General features: G+C 44.7%; 1 protein-coding gene and 1 pseudogene across 2 annotated transcripts in view; one reads left to right on the plus strand and one right to left on the minus strand.

Annotated features, from left to right (window-relative positions):
• CTPS2 (CTP synthase 2) overlaps positions 1 to 25,936 on the plus strand; it is a 136,733-nt gene that overhangs the window by 38,083 nt on the left and 72,714 nt on the right. Inside the window, 3 exon segments of the mRNA XM_033200893.1 lie at positions 6,862 to 6,956; positions 10,135 to 10,197; positions 10,302 to 10,345. Coding sequence (XP_033056784.1) covers positions 6,862 to 6,956; positions 10,135 to 10,197; positions 10,302 to 10,345 — 202 coding nt within the window.
• Positions 15,101 to 15,982, minus strand: LOC117077242 (annotated as a pseudogene). The gene has a single exon (XR_004434712.1). The product of XR_004434712.1 is annotated as a 60S ribosomal protein L7a-like (transcript).

The following is a 25,936-nucleotide window of genomic DNA, read 5'->3' on the forward strand; positions in this document are numbered from 1 at the left end:
AACTCTTATTACTAAGGGTTGCAGAGGGACAAAGTTTCATCTTCTGTAACTTCTTCGTGTTGAATAGGGGCAATGACATTCCTCCCTAACTATTAGAGTCTCTTGTATTTGGGGTAGAGAAGAGGTCAGTCGGAAAGCGTCAGATGGTGAGGGCCATTCACAACTCTGAGTTCCAACAAAAGGTGATATCTGGAAGATAATAAATGTTTAATTTAAGAAAACATTGAGTAAGCTTATTCTGCATTCCTACACAAAGAGTACAATAGCAATATATTCCACAACAGTAAAGCAAAAAATTACCCCCAAGTAAACTAAATTAGAAGGCTTTACCAAACTGATATGCGGTTGCTAGCTGATTTCAGTACATGCCCAGAATTAGAATACTGATCCGAATTAGAATTAGAATTAGAACACTGATCCCAATTTTTACATTACCCATCCCTTTTTTTTTTTTTCCCTGAGATGGAGTCTTGCTCTGTCTCCCACGCTGGAGTGCAGTGGCATGATCTTGGCTCACTGCAACCTCCGCCTCCCAGGTTCAAGCAATTCTTCTGCCTCAGCCTCCCGACTAGCTGGGATTACAGGCATACACTACCATTCCTGGCTAATTTTTGTATTCTTAGTAAAGATGAGTTTCACCATGTTGGCCAGGCCGGTCTTGAACTCTTGACCTTGTTATCCACCTGCCTTGGCCTCCCAAAGTGCTGGGATTACAGGCTGAGCCACCATGCCCAGCCCTGCTCTTGTTTTTTTCTGAGCTGCAGTCACAGATCACTGATTGTTTCACAGGAATAAGCAGGGTCAGTCTAAATTGCAGAAAAAAACTTCAAAAACAACCAATGCATCTAGAATCTGTAATAATAACAGGTAGACCATAGTTCTTGGAACATAATTTTTTCTCTCTCCAGTTTCCCATTTTTACTAAAGACAAATCATGGTAAGAACAGTTTGCTTTATTATACTTGGCCTGATTATTTCTATAAAGTGCAGCAAGAATAATTATTTTTCACATGGGCTTTTAAAATTGGCTTTGATGGAAACTTATTCCATAAGGAATCTCAGATAAGACCTTTTTTAAAGCTAAGCCTGGCCATGGGTTTGTACCCTCAAATACCTATGAATTGGGTAAACTCCTCTCCTTTTGAGGTCCCAAGATAACTTGAGGCTCCTGGACCTGTCAGAAAGTGACATTCTTTAGTTACCACAGGTCAGAAACCCTATACAGGGACTGTGTAGACAAAGTATGAGGCCAGTTTTCCCAAGGGGCTTGTATTGGCTTTACAATTCAAGTTTGATTCTTTACAGGAAAGCACACCATTCCAGTCAAAGCCTTGGTAATATAACCAGTTTCTCCCTCCAATTGTGTCCTGTTGCAAAATAAAAAAGATTCTTATTGCACTTATGCAAATAACTATATTGCCATAAGTTAAGAATAATCACAAATAGTTTCCAAATTCTGGACAAATCAGGTAGAGAGAAACAAATATGCTCCAAATTTTGTTCACAGGAGTATACTTTACTCAATTGTTACAAGCTGCATATAGCTCAAAAGAACAGTTTTCTTCACTCTGAAAAATAAAACAAAAAGGATCAGCAACATTTTAGGCAAAGTAAAAAATATTAATTTTTTATTAGTTCATCCATGGAGTTAACTCCTGTTCTGCTTGATAGTCATGAATATTTCAGCTCTCCATGAGAGTCCTGAAAGATTTTCTTCTATTCTGCTGTCACAATCTCCAAAGTGATCAGAAACCTACATTTAAGAACACCTGTTAGAGTTCTGTAGTTGATTATTAACTGCCTTCTAAAGAGTACCAAAATAATACAATTGTCTGTGGGTGACAAAATGTTTTAGGGCAGCCACTCTTAAAGCCACAATTGACTAGGAATTTGTTACCTCTGTGGCTTACAACAATTTTACATAACAATGATAATTATTAATAACATACACTAAGTCATATTAAAATTATAGAAGTTTCTCATAATTTTGGAACACATACCAATACATGGTTATACAAATACAGCCCAAAGAAAGCCAAACACCATTTCATATTTGACAGTGCTTTTTGTATAATTTTTATACCAAATATACCAAACTTCACCATTGCATTAGTGCATTAAATTGATGTCAAACCCAATTTTTAATAAAACCTTATAGATAAATCTATCCAATTTTAATTAGTTTGACCATAAGGTAAGATTTTTGCAAGCCTTCTATAATCCTTTACAAGTTTTTTTTTTTTTTTTTTTTGAGACACAGTCTCTTGCTCTGTCACTCAGGCTAGAGTACAGTGGTGTGATCTTGGTTCACTGCAACCTCCGCCTCCTGGGTCCAAGCAATTCTGCCTCAGCCTCCCGAGTAGCTGGGATTACAGGCACCTGCCATCATGCCTGACTAATTTTTTTGTATTTTTGTAGAGATGGGGTTTCACCATGTTGGCCATGCTGGTCTCGAACTCCTGACCTCAAGTGATTCGCCCACCTCAGCCTCCCAAAGTGCTGGAATTACAGACATGAACCACCATGCCCGGCTCCTTTACAAGTTTTTGTTAAAGAGCAGATCAGCACTCTAAGAGAAACCTGTTGTGCTTTCATTTCAATGTTCAATTTATGAAAAACCTGAGTATACCTTTAACTTCAGCCAATGTCCACACGCATAATTTCTTTTATAAGATTAATCTTTCACAAACCTTCTACAACTTGCTCAAACTTTCAGCTTTATCTTATCTAACTTAAAAGAATCCGTTAGCTGGATGCGGTGGCTCACGCCTGTAATCCCAGCACTTTGGGAGGCTGAGGTGGGTGGATCACCTGAGGTCAGGAGTTCGAGACCAGCCTGACTAACATGGTGAAACCCTGTCTCTACTAAAAATACAAAATTGGTCAGGTGTGGTGGTGCATGCCTGTAATCCCAGCTACTTGGGAGGCTGAGACAGGAGAATCATTTGAACCCAGGAGGTGGAGGTTGCAGTGAGCCGAGATTGCACCATTGCACTTCAGCCTGGGCAACAAGAGTGAAACTTCATCTGAAAACAAAAACACAAAGCAAAAAACAATCCTTTAACCTTTTAATCTAGGCAAAAAAAAAAAAAAAAAAAAAAAAAATCCACATTTCCATGCCTTCTTATAATCTTTTACTAAAAACACATTTCACTTTCCTTATGCAACTTGCATGTAAAACTGTTTCTTCAGTAGTCTCAATTACAGGTTACCCTGTTAACTCTCAGCAACTTTTACTTTTGGTGAAAAATCTGGTTAGTAAGCAATTTTAATTATGTACTAGGTATGGAGCCTAGGACACTAGATAAGGTCTGACCTTTTCTAGCATAGCTAAGGGGCGTGACTTTCAACATGTCCCCAGGCCTTATCTAGAATCTAATGCTCCAAAGTAGGTAAATTGAACAATTGTCAAAAGTCAAAGCAGTTTATGACCTTAAAGCATTGAGAAAACCTAATCTGACCTGCCTAATTTAGACCAAATGTCTTTATTTTCCCAATAATCTTTAAAGCTGTTTTTATTACCCAAAGATTACTAAAGTTATGTGAACTAAAAGTCATTACAATTTTTACTTTTCTTACAAAATACTTCATTGAAGCCTTACTATTTTTAAACCAATTGAAGCTTTTTTTTTTTTTTTTTTTTTTACATCACACATACAACACATATAAATGCACAGACAGAAAGAAGATCCGGTAGTTGTAAGCACCCAAATATCAATCAGAAAGGCTTATCCCCTAAACTAGGAATTGAACCCTGAACCCAGGTTGCCATTGTGATGGTGGAGACCAAGAGAAAGTACTGCCACATGGTTACAAGGTCAAGCTCCCAAGGACATGAAACAAGATGAGAGGGAACCCTTATCCAGTTTTTCTTCAGGGACCTACAGCAAAGTTTGTGACTGACCAGTTTGCTGGGATGGCTTGAACAGCAGGCTTGCAGGGGTCCTAGGCCCACATCCTATCCTAAGGTACCCCTCGTTAGAACAGAACAATACGGAAAGACACACAAAGCACACCAGATTCACTGTAGCTTAAGAGTAGCCTCACAAATCCTTTTTACCGTTAATCAAAACTTTACAGAGGAGATAAACAGTGATTTTTACCATTCATTCAACCAATTTGCACAGAGAGAGGCCAGAAGTCTGACTAGTAAAAAATTCTTAGCCTTTTGTCAGTATACAAGGCTTCTGGGTTCCCTTTCCTTGAGCAGCCCTAGTGACTCGGCTGGCTGCACCACAGCCCTGGGGGCCAAACTGCAACACAAAGGAAAATTATCTTTTCCTGTTCTGGCCAGAGCAAAATATGTGTGACAAAACGACATTAGCCACTCTGCCTAGCACCCAATATCTTACTGGCAAGGCTCAAACTTGTCCCCGGTTGGGCCCCATCATTATTAATCCAACCTCTGACCAGGAATTTCAACTTGTCTCTGGGCAAGATGGTCGTCTTGAGTAATAGAAAAGATAAGAAAAGGAAGGAGAGAGAGGCAGAAAAGCATTGCCCGCGGCATTTTGGGAAGGCAAAGAGCTCAGGGAGTCCAGAGAAAGACACACCCATTGCAGCGACACTGAAAAGTTCAGGTGGCTGCTTGTCAGTCGTGAAGGGATCTTTTCCAGGAGTCTTATCAGCTCTCAAGTTTCCCCTTTTGGGGAGGAAAAAGCTCCCCATGTCCCATGGTCCTGTACATGCCTAGTTCTGTCACCCGTAACTATCAGCAAAGAGTGCAAGGCAGAATAATCCAAAGAGAATAGCAGTTAACATCCCATAGTGCCAAACCCATTCTTAGCAGAGAGGGACTTTACTGAGAGAGGCCTCCAACCCCCTAAACCTTAGGAAGGACTCTAACCTTCCTAAGTTGTACCTCGAACCCAAGGTCAGTCAAGCATCCTTGCCTTTTATTGAGAGGAGCCTTTAACCCTCTCTGTCTTAGGAGAGACTCTAACTCCGCTAAGTTGGGCCTCTAACCCAATCCCATCCTTTACCTGGGTATATGCACCCCACTTACCCAAAGTCAGCCAACTGGTGCACACAGATGAATTTCCTTTGGGAACGGGGTCCCTTCAGTGTTGTTCCTTCCGTGTTTTGCTAGAAAGATGTTACTGGAGGCCGGGCATGGTGGCTTATGCCTGTAATCCCAGCACTTTGGGAGGCTGAGGTGGGCGGATTGCCTGAGCTCAGGAGTTTGAGGCCAGCCTGGGTAACATGGTGAAACCCCATCTCTACTAAAATACAAAAGATTAGCTGGGCATGGTGGTGCACGCCTGTAATCCCAGCTACTCGGGAGGCTGAGGCAGGAGAATTGCTGGAACCCAGGAGGCGGAGGTTAGAGAGGGCTGAGATCGCGCCACTGTACTGCAGTCTGGGTGACAAGAGCAAGACTCTGTCTCAAAAAAAAAAAAAAGAAAGATGTAACTGGACCCCACCACGTACTCAGTATTGTTCCTTCTGTGGTCGCTAGAAAGATGTTACCAGAAAGGGGTCCCAATCCAGACCCCAAGAGAGGGTTCTTGGCTCTCGCTAAAGAAAGAATTCAGGGCCGGGCGTGGTGGCTCAAGCCTGTAATCCCAGCACTTTGGGAGGCCGAGACGGGCGGATCACGAGGTCAGGAGATCGAGACCATCCTGGCTACACGGTGAAACCCCGTCTCTACTAAAATACAAAAAAACTAGCCGGGCGAGGTGGCCGGCGCCTGTAGTCCCAGCTACTCGGGAGGCTGAGGCAGGAGAATGGCGTGAACCTGAGAGGCGGAGCTTGCAGTGAGCTGAGATCTGGCCACTGCACTCCAGTCTGGGCGACAGAGCGAGACTCCCCCTCAAAAAAAAAAAAAAAAAGAAAGAAAGAATTCAGGGTGAGTCCATAGAGTAAAGTGAAAGCAAGTTTATTAGGAAAGTAAAGAAATAAAGAATAGCTACTCCATTGACACAGCAGCCCTTTCTTTCTTGATTATATTTTCTTTTCCACATGTCTTAGATTTTAGGTTTTATTTTGTAAGTAATTGACAGAACTCTTGGGGGCAGCATTGCGTCATGAGGTTAGCATGATCCTCCTGGGTTTCTGTTGAACTGTGTTGCTGTTGTGTTTGCCTAGGTCTCTAAAGTCTTCTAGCCAAGAAATTTTCATTTGCCACTACTTAATTAGCATTTGAAATCTTAGGCTGATTTTTCCAATTTAACTCTTTCTGATGATGTAAGAGATCTTAACATTTTTGTAATAGTGCTTTGAAAGAACCTTAACCTATTTTCATTCAGTTTCTTTTCCCAGTGCCTTTTTTTTTTTTTTTTTTTTGAGACGGAGTCTGGCTCTGTCGCCCAGGCTGGAGTGCAGTGGCCGGATCTCAGCTCACTGCAAGCTCCGCCTCCCGGGTTTACACCATTCTCCTGCCTCAGCCTTCCGGGTAGCTGGGACTACAGGCGCCCGCCGCCACGCCCGGCTAGTTTTTTGTATTTTTTAGTAGAGACGGGGTTTCACCATGTTAGCCAGGATGGTCTCGATCTCCTGACCTCGTGATCCGCCCGTCTCGGCCTCCCAAAGTGCTGGGATTGCAGGCTTGAGCCACCGCGCCCGGCTCCCAGTGCCATTCTTAATTGAATTGGGTTTCCCAGTTAGTATGCTCTGATGCCACAAAGACTTATCATACAGTACATATTGAGGTCAGTTGTGAGCAATTGTCATAATTTCTTCATAACATTGGGAAGATTTCAGAAAAAAAGTTCAGGGTGTGAAGTCATATAATTGATTCTGAAAATAGAGCTTGAGCATAGTCACTAGTGATTGGAGCAAGCATTGCATGAATGGCTGAAAACACTAGTTAAAAAAAAATAATGGATAGTCAAGTTTACCCTCATTTTGTATTGATTTCAGTGGTATTCTTGTGCCTGGAGGCTTCGGAATCAGAGGAACATTGGGAAAACTCCAGGCGATTTCTTGGGCAAGGACAAAGAAGATTCCTTTTCTGGGTAAAACTCATGTTTATTGACCCTGACTATGAGTTTATTAGATTTTTGACACCTAGGTGGGGTAACACTAAAGGTTTGTTATCATAAAGGTGTGAACTCGGATTTGAAAGTTCAGGTGCCAAATAGTCTGCTATAGGGTCAACAAACTATATTCTAAATTTGGCCCACAGCCTGTTTTTATAAATAAAGCTTTATTGGAACACAGCCACACCAATTTATTTATATATTGTCTATGGCTGCTTTTGTGGTCCAACGTCAGAGTTTCAGACCCTATAGCCTAGAAGATTTACTATCTGAAAGAGTCTAGAATCTTTACTATCTGACCCTTTACAGAAAATGTTTCTCACCCTAGGAGAACTTGCTGCTATTCTGGCTGGGTAGCAGAGGCTGGGAGGAGGCTCCATCTGCAATTGTGCTTACCTTCTCCAATTCCCACCTCAATCTCCAGAGTAGCTGGGACTACAGGTGCACACCACTGTGCCTGGCTAATTTGTGTGTGTGTGTGTGTGTTTTTAGAAATGGGGTCTTGCTGTGTTGCCCAGGCTGGTCTCAAACTCCTGGGCTCAAACAATCTGAACCGCTTCAGACTCCCAAAGTGCTGGGATTACAGGCTTGAGCCACCGTGCCCGGCCGAGTTGAGCCTTTTTAATGCTTTTTTTCAAATTGTGAAGTGTGGCTTCTGTACCAGGGAAACCAGAGGAAATGAGACCTTGACGTGGGAGAGGCAGCCCTGTAGCCGGGGACTCAGGCAGGAGGGGGAGTGTGGAGAGGCTGTGTTTCCCACTGTGCAGTGGACGGCTGGGTGGGTTTATGAGCTGATTGGACAGGCTTTTAGTGCCAGCAGACCATTTATTCCCCCCATTACCTGCTCTTTGATTAGCTTCTTAGACTCTCTCCTCTTAGGATCCATTTTCAAAATAGCCTGGAGTAGTTACCTGGATACCTTGTTTTCTTTTACTGGTCTAAGCTCATCGGAAGCCATTGTTTTCTTTTGAAGTTTCTGTCTAAATGTGGGTAATGTTCCTCAGATTATTTTAATGGTATGGAATGGTTTGCAGGTCTTTAGCTTTTCCTCTAGCACAGCATCTCTTCATGTCCCAGCCATACGGAACTTTCTGAAATCCCCCTCACTGCCACCCCCACCCCCAGCATTCAGCTGTTTCCTGCTTATTGACTTCTGTTCTGGCGTCCCTGATGTATTGATTGCTCCCTTCTTTGTTTCCCCTGTGTACTTCTTATGTATCTATCGGAGGAGCATCTGGGATGCTCTTTGGCATTTGTTTAGTGGAGAGAATTGGTGGACTGCAGTGAAGGCAGAGCTGGTCTGGGAGCATCCTTGTGGCAACAGGCTTGGGCGACACAGGTCTGCCTATCTTCATCACCGAGCACTCTGTTCGGTCCCATTGTGTGTCTCCTTCCCTGCTGCCCACCATGCTCAAGCCCACTGTGGAGTCTCCAACCCCCACCCCCACTGCTGCTTTTCCATACAGTGAAGGTTATCGGGCTGTCCTGCAGGTTAGCAGCCTGACGTCCTGTAGGCGCTCACCCTCTGGCCAATCCTATGTTTGTGGCTGTGAAGTCACCATGAGAAGGAGTGGGAAATCTTAGCCCAGGAAACTCCCTCTGAGTTGGGGTGTTAGATGTTCTCTGAAGGAATCAGGCCCTGCAGCCCACTGAGATGCCTCAACTCAGGGACAAATCTACAAGGTGGCAGATTTGTCTCAGGGACTCTTCCTTCCTTCCTTCCTTCCTTCCTTCCTTCCTTCCTTCCTTCCTTCTTTCTCTCTCTCTTTCTTTCTTTCCCCCTTCCTCTTCCCTTTCCCCTTCTCCTTCCTTCCTTCCTTCTTTCTCTCTCTCTCTTTCTTTCTTTCTTTCCCCCCTTTCTCTTCCCTTTCCCCTTCTCCTTCCTTCCTTCCTTCCTTCCTTCCTTCTTCCCTTCTTCATTCCTTCGCTCCTTCCCTCCTTCTTCTCTCTCTCTCTTTTTTTTTTTTTTGAGAGAGAGTCTCACTCTGTTGCCCAGGCTAGAGTCCAGGCTGGAGCACGATCTCTGCTCGCTGCAAGCTCTGCCTCCTGGGTTCACGCCATTCCCCTGCCTCAGCCTCCCCAGTAGCTGGGACTACAGGCACCCACCACCACGCCCGGCTCATTTTTTGTATTTTTTTTTTTTTTTTAGTAGAGACAGGGTTTCACTGTGTTAGCCAGGATGGTCTCGATCTCCTGACCTTGTGATCCGCCCAGCTCGGCCTCTCAAAGTGCTGGGATTACAGGCATGAGCCACTGCACCCGGCCCCTCCTTCCTCTCTTTCTCTTTTTTTTTTTTTTTTTTTTTTTTGAGACGGAGTCTTGCTCTGCCGCCCGGGCTGGAGTGCAGTGGCCGGCTCTCAGCTCACTGCAAGCTCTGCCTCCTGGGTTCACGCCATTCTCCTGTCTCAGCCTCCCGAGTAGCTGGGACTACAGGCGCCCGCCTCATCGCCCGGCTAGTTTTTTGTATTTTGTAGTAGAGACGGGGTTTCACCGTGTTAGCCAGGATGGTCTCGATCTCCTGACCTCGTGATCCGCCCGTCTCGGCCTCCCAAAGTGCTGGGATTACAGGCTTGAGCCACCGCGCCCGCCCTACCTCTCTTTCTCTTTTTCTTCTCTTTCTCTCCTTCCTTCTTTCTCACCCAGGCTGGAGTACAGTGGTGCGATCTCAGCTCACTGCAACCTCTGCCTCCTGGGCTCAAGTGATTCTCCTGCCTCAGCCTCCCAAGTAGGTGGGATTACAGGTGTGCGCCACCACACCTGGCTAATTTTTGTATTTTTAGTAGAGGCATGGTTTCACCATGTTGGCCAGGTTGGTCTCGAACTCCTGACCTCAAGTAATCTGCCCACCTTGGCTTTCCAAAGTGCTGAGATTACAGGCTTGAGCCATTGTGCCCGGTTGACTCTGCACTTTTCTGACCTTGTGTTCCTTCTTTGTCAACTTTGGGACTTAGGTGGCTTCTTGATAGTCTAAGCCCCTGCCCTGCTCTCTGCTAGGGATTGTTCTGAGGGGACAGCAGGGAGCAAAACAGGCAGAGTCTTGCTTTCTGGGACTCTGCATTCTAGATAGGGGAGACAGGCAGCCAACAAATGAACAGAAAATATGAACAAATACAAAGTGAGTTCATTTGCTTTGCATATGTGCTTTTTAAAATAGGAGTTTGTCTTGGGATGCAACTAGCAGTGATAGAGTTTGCAAGAAACTGCCTTAACTTGAAAGGTAAGTTTGAGGTTTGCTAATGACCATTTATTTAAAAAATTTTCTCTCTTCAAATATTTTTCAGCACTATTGGTGAATTACTGAACTCTTTTCTTAATCTTCAGATGCTGATTCCACAGAATTTAGGCCAAATGCCTCAGTTCCTCTGGTAAGTGGCTTGTTTATCTTTCTGGGTCCAGTCATTGTCACTTGGGTCCTGGCTCTTGCCTAAATTCATAAGGGGCTATTGGCTGGGTGCCGTGGCTCATGCCTGTAATGCCAGCACTTTGGGAGATCAAGGCAGGTGGATCACTTGAGGTTGGGAGTTCGAGACTAGCCTGGTCAACATGGTGAAACCCTGGTCTCTATTAAAAATGCAAAAATTAGCTGGGTGTGGTGGCAGATGCCTTTAATCTCAGCTACTTGGGAGGCTGAGGCAGGAGAACCGCTGGAACCCGGGAGGTGGAGGTTGCGGTGAGCTGAGATCGTGCCACTGCACTCCAGCCTGGGTGACAGAGTGAGACTCCCTCTCAAAAAAAGTGGGGGGTCTATTTTTTTTCTTTACAGCACCAGAACATTTTAAATTATATTATTCTTATATTAGATTCCTTTGTTCTTGATAGTCCATCTTCTCAGCTATGCTTTAAAGACAGTCACAATCCTGGACTGATTTCTCTTTGTCGCAGCTTTCAAGCTTAATGTTTAGGAAAGGATTAAATTGACTGTGACAACAATTTATAACATCTACTATAAATAAATGAGCTGTCCTGTCTCCAGACTCATCGCCAGTCTGCCTATTTTCCACACTGGTGGTCATCTGTCTTTCTAAAACAAAAGTGACAGTGATTCTGCTGCCAGTCCTCATCTTCCATCAGTTTCTTTTCCCTTAAAATATTCAGTCCAGGGTTCTGGGCTGGGTCCCAAAGCCATTGTGCTCTGTCACCTGCTGCTTTGCTGATTCATCCCATGGCATCCTGATTCCTCCCAGGCTTTGAATTTTTTCTTTTGTGTTTTTTTTTTTTTTTTTTTTTTTTTTTTGAGACGGAGTCTCGCTCTGTCGCCCGGGCTGGAGTGCAGTGGCCGGATCTCAGCTCACTGCAAGCTCCACCTCCCGGGTTTACGCCATTCTCCTGCCTCAGCCTCCCGAGTAGCTGGGACTACAGGCGCCGCCACCTCGCCCGGCTAGTTTTTTGTATTTTTTAGTAGAGACGGGGTTTCACCATGTTAGCCAGGATGGTCTCGATCTCCTGACCTCGTGATCCGCCCGTCTCGGCCTCCCAAAGTGCTGGGATTACAGGCTTGAGCCACCGCGCCCGGCCTTTTGTGTTTTTTTGAGGCAAGGTCTCACTCTGTCACACAGGCTGGAATGCAGTGGCATGATCGCAGCTCACTGAATCCTAGACCTCCTGGGGTCAAACAATCTTCCCACCTCATTTTTTGATTTTTTTTATAGAGACAAGGTCTCACTATGTTGCCCAGGCTACATGCTTTGAGTTTTACGTTTGGACAGTCTGAACTAGTTTTCAGATGCAGTCTGAGGTTCCCTATACCTGAGATGTCCACCTGCCTAAAATCCCTCTCCCCCTGGAATCTCAATGAAACCAATGAAGAATTTAATTAACAACAACTCAGTTACCAACAACTTCCTATTCACCTGAGGAAGGCTTTCCTGACCTCTTTTCTTTACCTGCCTCTGCCCTCTGCCCCATGCTACTGTGCTCACCACTAACAGAGCGAGCTCTGCAAGATGATGGTTGGCCTTCAGTCAGGCTGTTTGCCAGCCAGCCATGCACACCCAATCGTGTCCCTGCTGCTGGGCACCTCCTTCTAATGGAGCTCATGCCTCACAATCGTGATTTTTTTTTAAAACAGCGTTATTGAGATATAATTCATATACCACAAAATTTAGCCATTTAAACTATATAATCTGGCCAGACATGGTGGCTCACGTCTGCAATCCCAGCACTTTGGGAGGCTTAGATGGGTCGATCACTTGAGGTGAGGTCAGGAGCTCGAGACTAGACTGGCCAACAAGTTAAAGCACCACCTCTACTAAAAATACAAAAAATTAGCCGGGCGTGGTGGTGCATGCCTGTAATCCCAGCTGCTAGGGAGGCTGAGGCAGGAAAATTGCTTGAACCCGGGAGGCGTAGGTTGCAGTGAGCTGAGATCGTGCCATTGCACTCCAGCCTGGGCAACAGAGTGAGACTTTTTCTTAAAAAACAAACAAACTGTATAATCCAATGGTTTTTTAGCATATTCACAGATCTGTGCCACTCTCATTACAAGCAATTTTGGGCCATTTTCATTACTCCAGAAAGAAATCCCACACATCTTAGCTGACACCCCCAAGCCTCCTATCCCCACCAGCCCCAGGCAACCATTAGTCTACCTTCTGTCTTTATAAATTTGCCTATTTGAATCATTTCATGTAAATGGAATCATCCAATATGTAGCCTTTTTTTTTTTTTTTTTTTTGAGACGGAGTCTTGCTCTTTCGCCCGGGCTGGAGTGCAGTGGCCGGATCTCAGCTCACTGCAAGCTCCGCCTCCCGGGTTTTACGCCATTCTCCTGCCTCAGCCTCCGGAGTAGCTGGGACTACAGGCGCCCGCCACCTCGCCGGCTAGTTTTTTGTATTTTTAATAGAGACGGGGTTCACCGTGTTAGCCAGGATGGTCTCGATCTCCTGACCTCGTGATCCGCCCGTCTTGGCCTCCAAAGTGCTGGGATTACAGGCTTGAGCCACCGCGCCCGGCCTATATGTAGCCTTTTGTGACTGATTGCTTTTACTTAGGATAATGTTTTCAAGGTCTGTCTATGTGGTAACATGTGTCAGTACTTTGTTTCTTTTTATTGCTGATTAATATTTCATCATATGGACATGCAACATTTTATTTATCCATTGATGAACATCTGCATTGTTTCTACTTTTTGGCGTTGTGAGTAATGCTGCTGTGAACACTCATGTGAAAGTTTTTGTGTGGACATATGTTTTCATTTCACCAGGAGTGGAATTGCTGGGTCATATGGTAATTCTGTGTTTAACCCTTTGAGGAACTGCAGGACTGTTTTCCAAAGTGGCTACAACATTTTAATTTCCTGCCAGCAATGTATGATGGTCCTAATTTGTCCATATCCTTGTGAGCATTTATTATTTCTGTCTTTTTGATGTGAAGTAGTATCTCATTGTGGCTTTGATTTGCAGTTGCTTGATGGCTAAGGATGTTGAGCATCTTTTCTTTTTTTTTTTTTTATTTTTATTTTTTTTTTGAGACGGAGTCTCGCTCTGTCGCCCGGGCTGGAGTGCAGTGGCCGGATCTCAGCTCACTGCAAGCTCCGCCTCCCGGGTTTACGCCATTCTCCTGCCTCAGCCTCCCGAGTAGCTGGGACTACAGGCGCCCGCCACCTCGCCCGGCTAGTTTTTTGTATTTTTTAGTAGAGACGGAGTTTCACCGTGTTAGCCAGGATGGTCTCGATCTCCTGACCTCGTGATCCGCCCGTCTCAGCCTCCCAAAGTGCTGGGATTACAGGCTTGAGCCACCGTGCCCGGCCAGTTGAGCATCTTTTCATGTGTTTATTGGCCACTTGTATGTCTTCTCTGGAGAAATGTCCATTCACATCCTTTTGTCTATTTTAAAATTGGGATATTTGTATTTTTATTATTGAATTGTAACGGTTCTTTATATATTCTAGATATAAGTTCCTTATATATAATCTGTGCTATCGACATTTGGGGACACATTATTCTTTGTTGTGTGTGGGAGCTTCTGCCCACTAGGTGCCAGTATCACTCCCTCACCCCTGCCCAATTGTGACACTAAAAGTACCTCCAGATATTGTCAAATATCTCTTGGGGGCAGGAGCAGAATCACCCTGGTTGAGAACCACTGATTTAGAGAAATCTAGTTCTATTTCTGTCCCCTGTAGCCTGTTCACTCCTTTCCCTTATGGCAAGCATTCATTCTTTTTTTCTTGGTTTATCTTCCCATTTTTTAGATATAAGTAAAGCTGTGTGTCTTTGTAATCCACTGCCCTTCTTAGGGAAATGGTAGCATACTCTGCACGGTTTTTTCCTGCCTTGCATTTTTCGCTTAACACTATATGCTGGAGATCACCCGACGGAAGCACATAGAAGCATTCTCCACTCTTTTTTTATAGCTTGTAACTCAAACCATAATGAACCATAACTTACCAGCCAGATGGTACTTTTAACTCTTATGCTCAGAAGGCCTAATGCCAATGAAGTGTTCCTTATGAGCCTTTAATATAAACATATTTCCTGACTAATAGCTGAAATGGTTGTGCCAGGAAAAGTATGGGTTTTCTTTTCTAAGATACACTTTGGGATAGGAAGTGATTTTACCAGTAGGTGCCACTGTTAGTGTTGGCAAGGTTAATTCTTTGATGATTATTCTTTACTGGGGGTATGTGTATGTGCATTAAAAAATTTTTACACATGGCTGGGCACGGTGGCTCATGCCTGTAATTAGCACTTTGGGAGGCCAAGGCGGGTAGATCGCAAGGTCAGGAGATCAAGATCATCCTGGCTAACACAGTGAAACCCTGTCTCTACTAAAAATACAAAGAAATTAGCCGGGCATGGTGGCGGGCGCCTGTAGTCCCAGATACTCAGAAGGCTGAGGCAGGAGAATGGCGTGAACCCGGGAGGCGAGCTTCCAGTGAGCCGAGATTGCGCCACTGCACTCCAGCCTGGGCTACAGAGCGAGACTCCACCTCAAAAAAAAAAAAAAAAGGAAAAAAAAATTTTATACACAGGGTAAAGAAGTTAAGCCCTGCAGAAAAGGTACAGAACTGTCTCTCCTTTGCCACCACCTCACTTCAGTTCCCTTCCCCAGTGGCAAGTACTTTGATCTATTTCTTTCTTTCTTTTTTTCTTTTTCTTTTTCTTTTATTTTTATTTTTATTTTTTTTTGAAGGAAAATTTGTATTTTAATTATTTTTATGTACAGAAAACTCAAGAGTGTACATTTAACCCAGCTTAGTGGCAAGTTCTTTAGCCTTTGCCTTTTCGAGCTTGGCGATACGAGCCACAGACTTGGGACCCAGGACATTGCCGCCCCAGTGACGGCGGATCTCATCGTATCTGTCGTTGTAATTGGTCCTGATAGCTTCCACCAGCTTAGCCAAAGTGCCTTGTCTTCCGAGTTCACCTGTGTGAAGGCGACAGTGGTACAGGTCTTCCTGTGGACTAGACGGCCCAGTCTGGCCTTCCCCTTGATAATGCAGTAAGGGACCCCCATTTTACGACACAGGGCAGGCAAGAAGACAACCAGCTCAATGGGATCCACGTCGTGTGCAATCACCACCAGCTGAGCTTTCTTGTTCTCCACCAAGGTGGTGACGGTGTTAACTCCTGCTCGAAGGACAGGTGGTCTCTTAGTGGGGACATCCCCTTTGCCAGCAGCTTTCTTCTCGGCCCGGGCCAACAGCCTCTGCTTCTTCTCTTGCTTTGTCTCTGGTCTGTACTTGTGGGCCAGGTTAAGCAGCTGAGTAGCTGTTTGGCGGTCCAGGGCCTGGGTGAACTGGTTAATAGCAGGAGGCACTTTCAGCCGCTTATAGAGGATGGCTCTCTGCCGCTGCAACCTGATATAGCGAGGCCATTTCACAAAGCGGGTGAGGTCTCTTTTGGGCTGGATGTCCTGTCCAATGCCAAAATTCTTAGGTCTCTTCTCAAACAGGGGATTCACCACTTTCTTGGCCTCCTGCTTTTTCACGACAGCAGGGGCCGGAGCCACCTAATCTCTCCCTTGGCCTTCTTTCCTTTCGGCATCTTGGGTGGCGGGAGGAGAAATTCTTTTTTTCTTTTTAAAGAGATGGGCCGTCTCACTATGTTACCAGGCTGGATATTCACGGGTTTGATCATAGCACACAACAGCCTCGAACTCCTGAGCTCAAGTTATTTTCCACCCCAACTTCCCAAGTAGCTGGAACTACAGGAGCTCAGCTGATGTGTTTCTTTAGTTATTTCAGAGATTTGTGTGTGTGTGCTTGTGTGTGTGTGTACCCACTTAGCCACACACGTATGAATATGTATTCCCTTTAAAAAACAATCTTGGCTGGGTGCAGTGTCTCATGCCTGTAATCCCTGCACTTTGGGAGGCTGAGGCGGGAGGACTGCTTGAGTCTTGGAGTTCAAGAGCAGCCTGGGAAACATAGTTACACCTTGCCTCTACAATAAATAAATAAAATTAGCTGTGCATGGTGGCATGCACCTATAGTCTTAGCTACTCGGAAGACTGAGGTGGGAGGATCACTTGAGCCGGGAGGTTGAGCTGCAGTGAGCTGTGGTCGCGCCGCTATATTCCAGCCTGGGTGACAGAGCGAGACCCTGTCTCAAAACAAAACCAAACAAAACAACTTTGTAGCATGCTCCAGACACTGTTCCCACCTGGCTTTATATACTGATCACTCCACATCAATGTGCAGGGATATCTTTGGTGTGCTTGCCCTGCTGTATGCTATATGGCTGCATCCTTATTTATTTAACCAGTCTCATATTTAGTTTGTGTCCATTATTTTGCTCTTTAAATTATGCTGCAAATTAGTATCCATGTACATATATCCTTGTACCCATGCATGAACACATCTGCAGGGATAAATTCCTAGAAGGGGAGTTGCTAAGTCAGAGGATGTGTGCATTTTACATTTTGATGGCTCCTATACACATAAGTGAGATGAGAACAATAAAAGCTAATTGCTATTGAACATCTTTATGGCCTGCAATCAGTTTGTTGGAGAAAAATAGCCTTAAGAGCAAGCATTTCTATCGATGTCAGAAGTCTTATTAAAAAAAAAAGACTAAGGAGATAGAATCATAAGGCAGCAAGCACCATGAAGCCTGCAGAGTTACTTAAGCTTGAGCAAATAACAGTTACTTTGTGGGAATTGGTCATTCTGGCTCTTCTAGCTAGGAAAGTAAACAATTTGGAAACCAGGAGCCTTCTATAGGGAATATTTACTCCTAAAATCTGTTCATGGGCCATCATAACCCTCCTTTGGCATGCATGATTACTGCTATGGCTGATTATGAAATCAGTAGGGACACTGACACCCAGAACAGATCCAAGAGGTGGTGTCTCTTACACACATAAAAAGAGAAACAGATTTTTCCTTAAGGGTTAAGGTAGACTCTTTCTGCGTCTCAGAGTGCCCAGGAGAGAATGAGTAACATTTATTTTATTGTGTCATTTCTCTGCTCAATCCACAAGGTGAAATTGAAGGCTCTGGGACTTTGCAGAATACTTAAGGTTCTATAGCAACTCTGGTTTTTTGCCCTGCTTCAGAGTAGTCTCAGCTGCCTTCTAGATGGTACACAACCAGGAGCGTAGCTGTTACTGACTTACATTCTAACTCTGTATCAGTCACATGGCTGCTGCTGACATCCTTGACCTTGAATTTGGCTTCAGATCTCTCCAGTTCTTCTGTAGGGTAGTTCATAGCATTTTGGACTTTGTGTTTTGAATATTTTCAGGTTTTGAGGCATATATATATATATATATATATATATATGAACAATCTCTGTCTAATGTGTAGGCATGTGAATGTGCTTAACTCTAAGCATTTCTTTTCTGTTTGTTGAAAAAGGTAACTAAAAAATCTGAATTTACATAAGATATTACACCCGGAAGACAGAATTCATGTTCCACCTTCAAAAGACATCAGCACACACATGCACACTTGGATGGTGGTATTGGAAAGGAACAGGGAGAAATTCAAAGCATTTTAACAAGATGCAAATGGATATTTGAGATTTCGGTATTTGATATCATTTCAATTTTCATTATTTATCATAGGTGTGACGTCATTTATCCCTTTTTGATGTAGGAATTTCAGGGTTAAGTGAATTTTACATCTACCATAGTAGATTTGTGAAACAGTCACATAATTAAAAGCTGATTTGGGTGAAAGTTGATTTTTGTTATACATTAAGTATAATTAATTAATGCATAACATTTTCCTGCCTTTAGTTGAAGCCCTGTTTAAAATATTTTCCTCATCTATATTATTTTTCAACAACTTCATATAGAATGCAAATTAAGAGGTGTTGAAAAAAACCCAGACGGCCCACTTAGAGTTATCTTTTAGGCAATTTTGATTACTTTGAGGATTTGTTTGCATTTAGAGTGTTAAAGTAAGCATCTCCTGACTATTGAAAAGATCATATAGATGGCCGGGTGCAGTGGCTCAAGCCTGTAATCTCAGCACTTTGGGAGGCCGAGACGGGCGGATCACGAGGTCAGGAGATCGAGACCATCCTAGCTAACACAGTGAAACCCCGTCTCTACTAAAAAATACAAAAAACTAGCTGGGCGAGGTGGCGGGCGCCTGTAGTCCCAGCTACTCGGGAGGCTGAGGCAGGAGAATGGCGTGAACCCAGGAGGCGGAGCTTGCAGTGAGCTGAGATCCGGCCACTGCACCCCAGCCTGGCCGACAGAGCCAGACTCCATCTCAAAAAAAAAAAAAAAAAAAAAAAAAGATCATATAGAAATCACTTGGAGGTTAGCTAGGGCTGAAAACCATTTTTTCCACAAAAGCAGTCATTAGGAATACAGCTATAGGCCGGGTGTGGTGACTCACCCCTGTAATTCCAGCACTTTGGGAGGCTGAGGCTGGTGGCTTGCCTGAGGTCAGGAATTTGAGACCAGCCTGGCCAACACAGTGAAACCCTGTCTCTACTAAAAATACAAAAAACTGGCCGGGCGTGGTGGCTCAAGCCTGTAATCCCAGCACTTTGGGAGGCCGAGACGGGCGGATCACAAGGTCAGGAGATCGAGACCATCCTGGCTAACACAGTGAAACCCCGTCTCTACTAAAAAAAAAATACAAAAAAATTAGCCGGGCGAGGTGGTGGGCGCCTGTAGTCCCAGCTACTCGGGAGGCTGAGGCAGGAGAATGGCGTGAACCTGGGAGGCGGAGCTTGCAGTGAGCTGAGATCCGGCCACAGCACTCCAGCCTGGGCGGCAGAGCGAGACTCCGTCTCAAAAAAAAAAAATATATATATATATATACAAAAAATTGGCCGGGCACGGTGGCTCAAGCCTGTAATCCCAGCACTTTGGGAGGCCGAGACGGGTGGATCACGAGGTCAGGAGTTCGAGACCATCCTGGCTAACACGGTGAAACCCTGTCTCTACTAAAAAATACAAAAAACTAGCCGGGCGAGGTGGCGGGCGCCTGTAGTCCCAGCTACTTGGGAGGCTGAGGCAGGAGAATGGGTAAACCGGGAGGTGGAGCTTGCAGTGAGCTGAGATCTGGCCACTGCACTCCAGCCTGGGCGACAGAGCGAGACTCCATCTCAAAAAAAAAAAAAAAAAAAAATACAAAAAAATTCGCTGGGGCCGGACGCGGTGGCTCACGCCTGTAATCCCAGCACTTTGGGAGGCTGAGACGGGCGGATCACAAGGTCAGGAGATCGAGACCATGGTGAAACCCCGTCTCTACTAAAAATACAAAAAATTAGCCGGGCGCGGTGGCGGGCGCCTGTAGTCCCAGCTACTCAGGAGGCTGAGGCAGGAGAATGGCGTGAACCCGGGAGGCGGAGCTTGCAGTGAGCCGAGATCGCACCACTGCACTCCAGCCTGGGCGACAGAGCGAGACTCCGTCTCAAAAAAAAAAAAAAAAAATTCGCTGGGCGTGGTGGCGGGTGCCTGTAATCCCAGCTACTGGGAGGCTGAGGCAGAAGAATCACTTGAACCGGGGAGGCAGAGGTTGCAGTGAGCCGAGATCATGCCATTGCACTCCAGCCTGGGCAACAAGAGCGAAACGCTGTCTCAAAAAGAAAAAAGAAAAAAAATACAGCTATAATATGGATTAAATAGCTTGTTACAGACCACTCTGGGAGCCTAATACTCCTTTGATACTGCCTCTGTGGGGATAGCAGGTTTAGAGTTGACATCAGAGTGTTGGCTAAGGTAACTTTTTTCTACTCAGAGAAAGAAAAGTGCTTGCCTGGGCTCGGTGGCTCACACCTGTAATCTAAGCACTTTGGGCCGCCAAGGTGGGAGCATCGCTTAAGTCCAGGAGTTCAAGACCAGCCTGGTCAACATGGCGATACCTCATGTCTACAAAAAAAATAAAAAAGTAATCCTGGCACTTTGGGAGGCTGAGGCAGGTGGATCACGAGGTCAGGAGATCGAGACCATCCTGGCCAACATGGTGAAACCCTGTCTCAACTAAAATACAAAAAAATTAGCCGGGCATAGTGGCATGTGCCTGTAGTCCAGCTGCTCAGGAGGCTGAGGCAGGGGAATCGCGTGAACCCGGGAGGTGGAGGTTGTAGGGAGCTGAGATCGTGTGACTGCACTCCAGCCTGGCGACAGAGCAAGACTCCGTCTCAAAAAATAATAAATAAATAATAAAAAATAAATTTAAAAGTTAGCTGGGCATGGTGGTGTGCACCTGTAGTCCCAGCTACTCAGGACGCTGAGATGGGAGGATCACCTGAGCCTGAGGTCGAGGCTGCAGTGAGCCATGATCATGCCACTGCACTCCAGCCTGGGTGACAGAGTAAGACTCTGTCTAAAAAAAAAAAAAAAAAGAAAGAAAGAAAAATTCTCCTGAAAGGGAACCTTGCAAATTCTTGGTGGGAATGTAAATTGGCATTGCTATTATGGGAAATAGTGTGGAGGTGCCTCAAAAAATTAAAAATAGAACTATCATATGATCCACCTACCCCACTACTGGGTATCTAAAACATACCAAAAGATATGAAACTAGTATGTTCAAGAGATATCTGCACTCATGTTTGTTGCAGCATTATTCATAATAGCCAAGATACATAATCAATCTAAGTGTTCATAAAGAAAATGAAAAATGTGGGGTGTGTACTACTTAGCTTCAAAAAAAGGAAATTCTGCCATTTGCAACAACATGGATGACCCTGGAGGATATTACGTTTTTTTTTTTTTTTCTTTTTTTTTCTTTTTTTGAGACGGAGTCTCGCTCTGTCGCCCGGGCTGGAGTGCAGTGGCCGGATCTCAGCTCACTGCAAGCTCCGCCTTCCGGGTTCACGACATTCTCCTGCCTCAGCCTCCCGAGTAGCTGGGACTATAGGCGCCCGCCACGTCGCCCGGCTAGTTTTTTGTATTTTTTAGTAGAGACGGGATTTCACAGTGTTAGCCAGGATGGTCTCGATCTCCTGACCTCGTGATCCGCCCGTCTCGGCCTCCCAAAGTGCTGGGATTACAGGCTTGAGCCACCGCGCCCGGCCTAGGATATTATGTTAATAAGCCAGGCACAGAAGGACAAATACTATAATCTCACTTATATGTGGCATCTAAAACAATCAAAGTAGAAGCTGAGGGTAGAGTGATATTACCGGGGTGAAATGGGAGTGGGAAAAATGGGGAGATGTTGGTCAAAGGGCACAAACTTGCAGTTATAAGATGAATACATTCTGGAGATCTAATGTACAGCGTGGGGACCATAGTTAATAATACTGTAATCCCAGCACTTTGGGAGGCTGAAATTTGCTAAGAGAGTAGATGTTCATTGCTCTCATCACACACACACAATGGTAACTACGTGAAGTGATGAATATGTTAGCTTGCTTGTGGTAATCCTCCCACAGTGTATACCTAGATGAAAACATCTTGTTGTACACCTTGAATATATAAATTTTTTTTTTTTTTTTTTGGCATTCTGTGACTCCTACACCTTCTTACTCCCTTTGTGACCTTGGGTGGACTCAGCATGGTGACCAAAGACTTTCATGATCTGAAGCAGGTGTGCCCTCTTCATTCCTCATACTTGACATTCCACCCCAAACATGATGTGCGCCTTCTCTGAACGGCCTTGCATTTGGGCATGATGTGTTTGCTTGGGCTATTTTCTCTCTCTCTGAATGCCCACTGCTGCCCCTTTCCTGCATGCTCCCCTCAAGGTTCTTTCTACAAAGTGCAGTTGAAATGCTACTTTTCTAAGGAATCCTTCCCCTGACCTGGTCCCAGACTTACTGACTTAGAATCTCAGAGGTCTGGAAATTTGTATCTCTCATGGCATCTCGTATAGTGCCTTGCCCATAATAGGTACTTTATATATGTTGGAATTGAAATAGATAATGTATATTAACTCTGCGAGGGGCTAATTGATACCTAGAACGAACATAGGCTAAAATGAGAAGCTAGCATGAGCTAGGTATCAGAACCGAACAAAACACACACCGCAAATAATAAAAACCCAAACCATAGACTAACGTTGGTTAGGAATGAAGATGTGAAAAATCTCAAATAAAATATTAGAACATCCAATTTAACAGCATTAAAGAATGATCATGACTGGGTAGTGTGTTTATCCTGGGAATTAAATTAACACATTATATTGATTGAACAAAAGAGAGAAACCCTGTAGCATCATACATGCTCAATATCGAAACCTGGTGCCCACAGTCTCATAATGAACTGGGAAGAGACCAGTACTTCTTAAATAAGAAGAAGAGTATCTTTCACAAAGCAATAGCTGACAGTAAACTTCATGGTGAAATAGTAAGGGATTCTTATTACAACCAGCAACAAATAAAAAATGTGCACCATCATAAACAAAACAGTTGTTAAAATGAGACCAGCAAATGCTCTCTGGGGAGTGAAGCTGGCATTCGCCTTCCTGCCTGTAGAGTTATGAATCCATACAACCTTTTGGGAAATCAGTTAGGTGGTCTATTTGACAAACCATACAAACATCCATACCCTCTGACTCAGACATTTACTTCTCAGAAATTCTCCTAAGGAAATCAGAAATGTTGACAGAAATATGAATAGGTACTCATTACATTTAGAAGAATTAGCAATGACAACAGTCTACTCATCATAACATTTGGAAGAATCGGAAATGACAACAATCTAAATGCCCCACAATGGGGAAATAGTTAAGACTATTATGGGGTATCTGTACAGTGGAATGTAATGAGTCGTTAGAAATGTTTAAGAGTTTTAATACCATGAGAATGCTCTTGTGTTGAGTTAGAATGATACAAATTGTATTTAAACGGTCCCTCAACTGTTTATAAAAATCTCCTCTGTTTCTTGGTGGGTTAGAAATCACCTTTTTTTTTTTTTTTTGAGATAGAGTCTTGCTCTGTCACCCAGGCTGGACTGGAGTGCAATGGCACAATCTTGGCCCACTGCAACCTCCACCTCTCAGGCTCAGGTAATCCTCCTGCCTCAGCCTCCTGAGTAACTGGGATTGTAGGTGTGCACCACTATGCCTGGCTAATTTTTGTATTTTTTGTAGAGTTTCATCATGCTGCCCAGGCTAGTCTTGAACTATTAGACTCAAGCGATCCACCTGCCTCGGCCTCCCAAAGTGGTGGGATTACAGGCGTGAGCCACTGCGCCCAGCCACTTTTCTATTTTTCTGGTTAACTTTCTAAACGTTTGAAATGGCTTCCAATGAATTTCATTTTATTATTAGGGGAAACTTCCATATTTACTTTCTTTCTTCCCAAATCTCCACAAGTATACTCTCCTCCCAAAATTTAGATAGTTGTATTTTTCGGATTATTCCAAATAAGAGTGCTGAGAGGCTAATCACAAAGAGCAGCAGCCAGAGATTTACAAAGTGTTCTCTTACTATTGAACATTTTCATTTATTCTTTTTGATAGAACACACATCCATATGGCTCAGAAATCAAAATGTCCAAGAGTTTGTCAAGTGAGTAGTGGCTCTCTTATTCCTGCCCCCGCCATCTGCCCAGTCCTCTTGAAGTACATAACCAATGATAATAGTTTCTACTGTGCACTTGCAGAGATTTTCCAGGAAATTTCAAGCACCTTGCCTTCCAAGTCGCTATATACCAGCTACTCATCTTGTGCCCAGTTCACTTTGGTCACCCTGTCCCCACCACCCCTTGCTTACATCAGCCGCTACTTCTCTCTCTCTGAGCTCAAACACCCCAGAGAGAAGCCTAGCCCTGCCCAGCCTTTTATGGGTAGATGAGGTGGGAGTGTGGGTATGTGCTCCTCTGCCCACTTCACAGAGTCATCCAGCTTCTGGAAAAATGACAGCAGCCAACTTGACAGAAGAACCCAGCATACACATTCAAGTTCATTGGATTAAAAAAAAAAAAAAAAAAAAAAAAGGCCAGGCATGGTGGCTCATGCCTGTAATCCCAGCACTTTGGGAGATGAAGGTGGGTGGACTGCTTGAGCCCACGAGTTGAGACCAGCCTGGGCAACACAGGGAGACCCCTGTCTCTACAAAAAGTAAAAAAATAAAAATTAGCCAGGCATAGTAGCAAATGCCTGTAGTCCCAGCTACTTGGGAGACTGAGGTGGGAGGATCCCTTGAGCCCAGGAGGTCAAGACTGCAGTGAGCCCTGAAAGTGCCAATGCACTCCAGCCTGGGCTACTGAGTGAGACCCTATCAAAAAAACAAAAACAAACAAACAAAAACGAAAACAACAACAACAAAAAACAAAAAAAACACAAAAAATCCCTGAAACTGAAAATAAGTCAAAGGCAGTACTTTGCAGGCAGTGATTTTCAGCTTGAGGGTAGGGCCGTATAGCAGAATCTTTAGAGGGCTTATGTAGTTTGAAACGCCTTCAGTAGCATCATTTTCTACACTTTGAAAGTGGAAATGATCTCATATCTTTCTGATGTCAACTACAGAAAGTATAGTGTGGCAGTCTGGGCTCTAGAGTGTGAGGTAAAAATAATCAACGGCTTGAAGAACATTGTTCAAAAGCATATCATGTCACTCCCAAGGGGGTTGCAGTTGGGTTTTTGGTGGGGAGGGCAGCAGTGGGGTTAGAAAAATCTTCATGTCTAAAGCACAGATATGCACACAGCACATAAACAGATGCACAAGACATCTCTGGAGTGAAAATTTCCTGGAGGGTGGCGATTAGAAACAAGTGTTTAGCCGGGCGCGGTGGCTCAAGCCTGTAATCCCAGCACTTCGGGAGGCTGAGACGGGCGGATCACGAGGTCAGGAGATCGAGACCATCCTGGCTAATACAGTGAAACCCCGTCTCTACTAAAAAATACAAAAAACTAGCCGGGCGAGGTGGCGGGCGCCTGTAGTCCCAGCTACTCGGGAGGCTGAGGCAGGAGAATGGCGTAAACCCGGGAGGCAGAGCTTGCAGTGAGCTGAGATCGGGCCACTGCACTCCAGCCTGGGCGACAGAGCGAGACTCCGTCTCAAAAAAAAAAAAAGAAAAAAAAAAAAGAAACGTGTTTAACAAGGCTCCTTAGGAGGGTGATAATGGCTTAAGAAAGGTTGAGAGAGGCTGTGTGTGACCTGTAATCCTAGCACTTTGGGAGGCTGAGGCTGGCAGTTCACCTGAGGTCAGGAGTTTGAGACCAGCCTGGCCAACATAGTGAAACCCTGTCTCTGCTAAAAGTACAAAAATTAGCTGGGTGTGGGGGCACACACCTGTAATCCCAGTTACTTGGGAGGCTGAGAGGCAGGAGAATTGCTTGAGACCAGGAAGCGGAGGTTGAAGTGAGCCAAGATCATGCCACTGCACTCCAGCCTGGGCGACAGAGCAAGACTCTGTCTCAAAAAAAAAAAAAAAAAAAAGAAAATAAGAAAGGTTGAGAGAGGGCGGGCGCGGGGCTCAAGCCTGTAATCCCAGCACTTGGGAGGCCGAGACGGGTGGATCACGAGGTCAGGAGATCGAGACCATCCTGGCTAACACGGTGAAACCCTGTCTCTACTAAAAAATACAAAAAACTAGCTGGGCGAGGTGGCGGGCGCCTGTAGTCCCAGCTACTCCGGAGGCTGAGGCAGGAGAATGGCG

The sequence above is a fragment of the Trachypithecus francoisi genome, unplaced genomic scaffold (assembly GCF_009764315.1).
Source record: "Trachypithecus francoisi isolate TF-2019V2 unplaced genomic scaffold, Tfra_2.0 Lachesis_group6, whole genome shotgun sequence".
NCBI classification, from domain to species: domain Eukaryota; kingdom Metazoa; phylum Chordata; class Mammalia; order Primates; family Cercopithecidae; genus Trachypithecus; species Trachypithecus francoisi.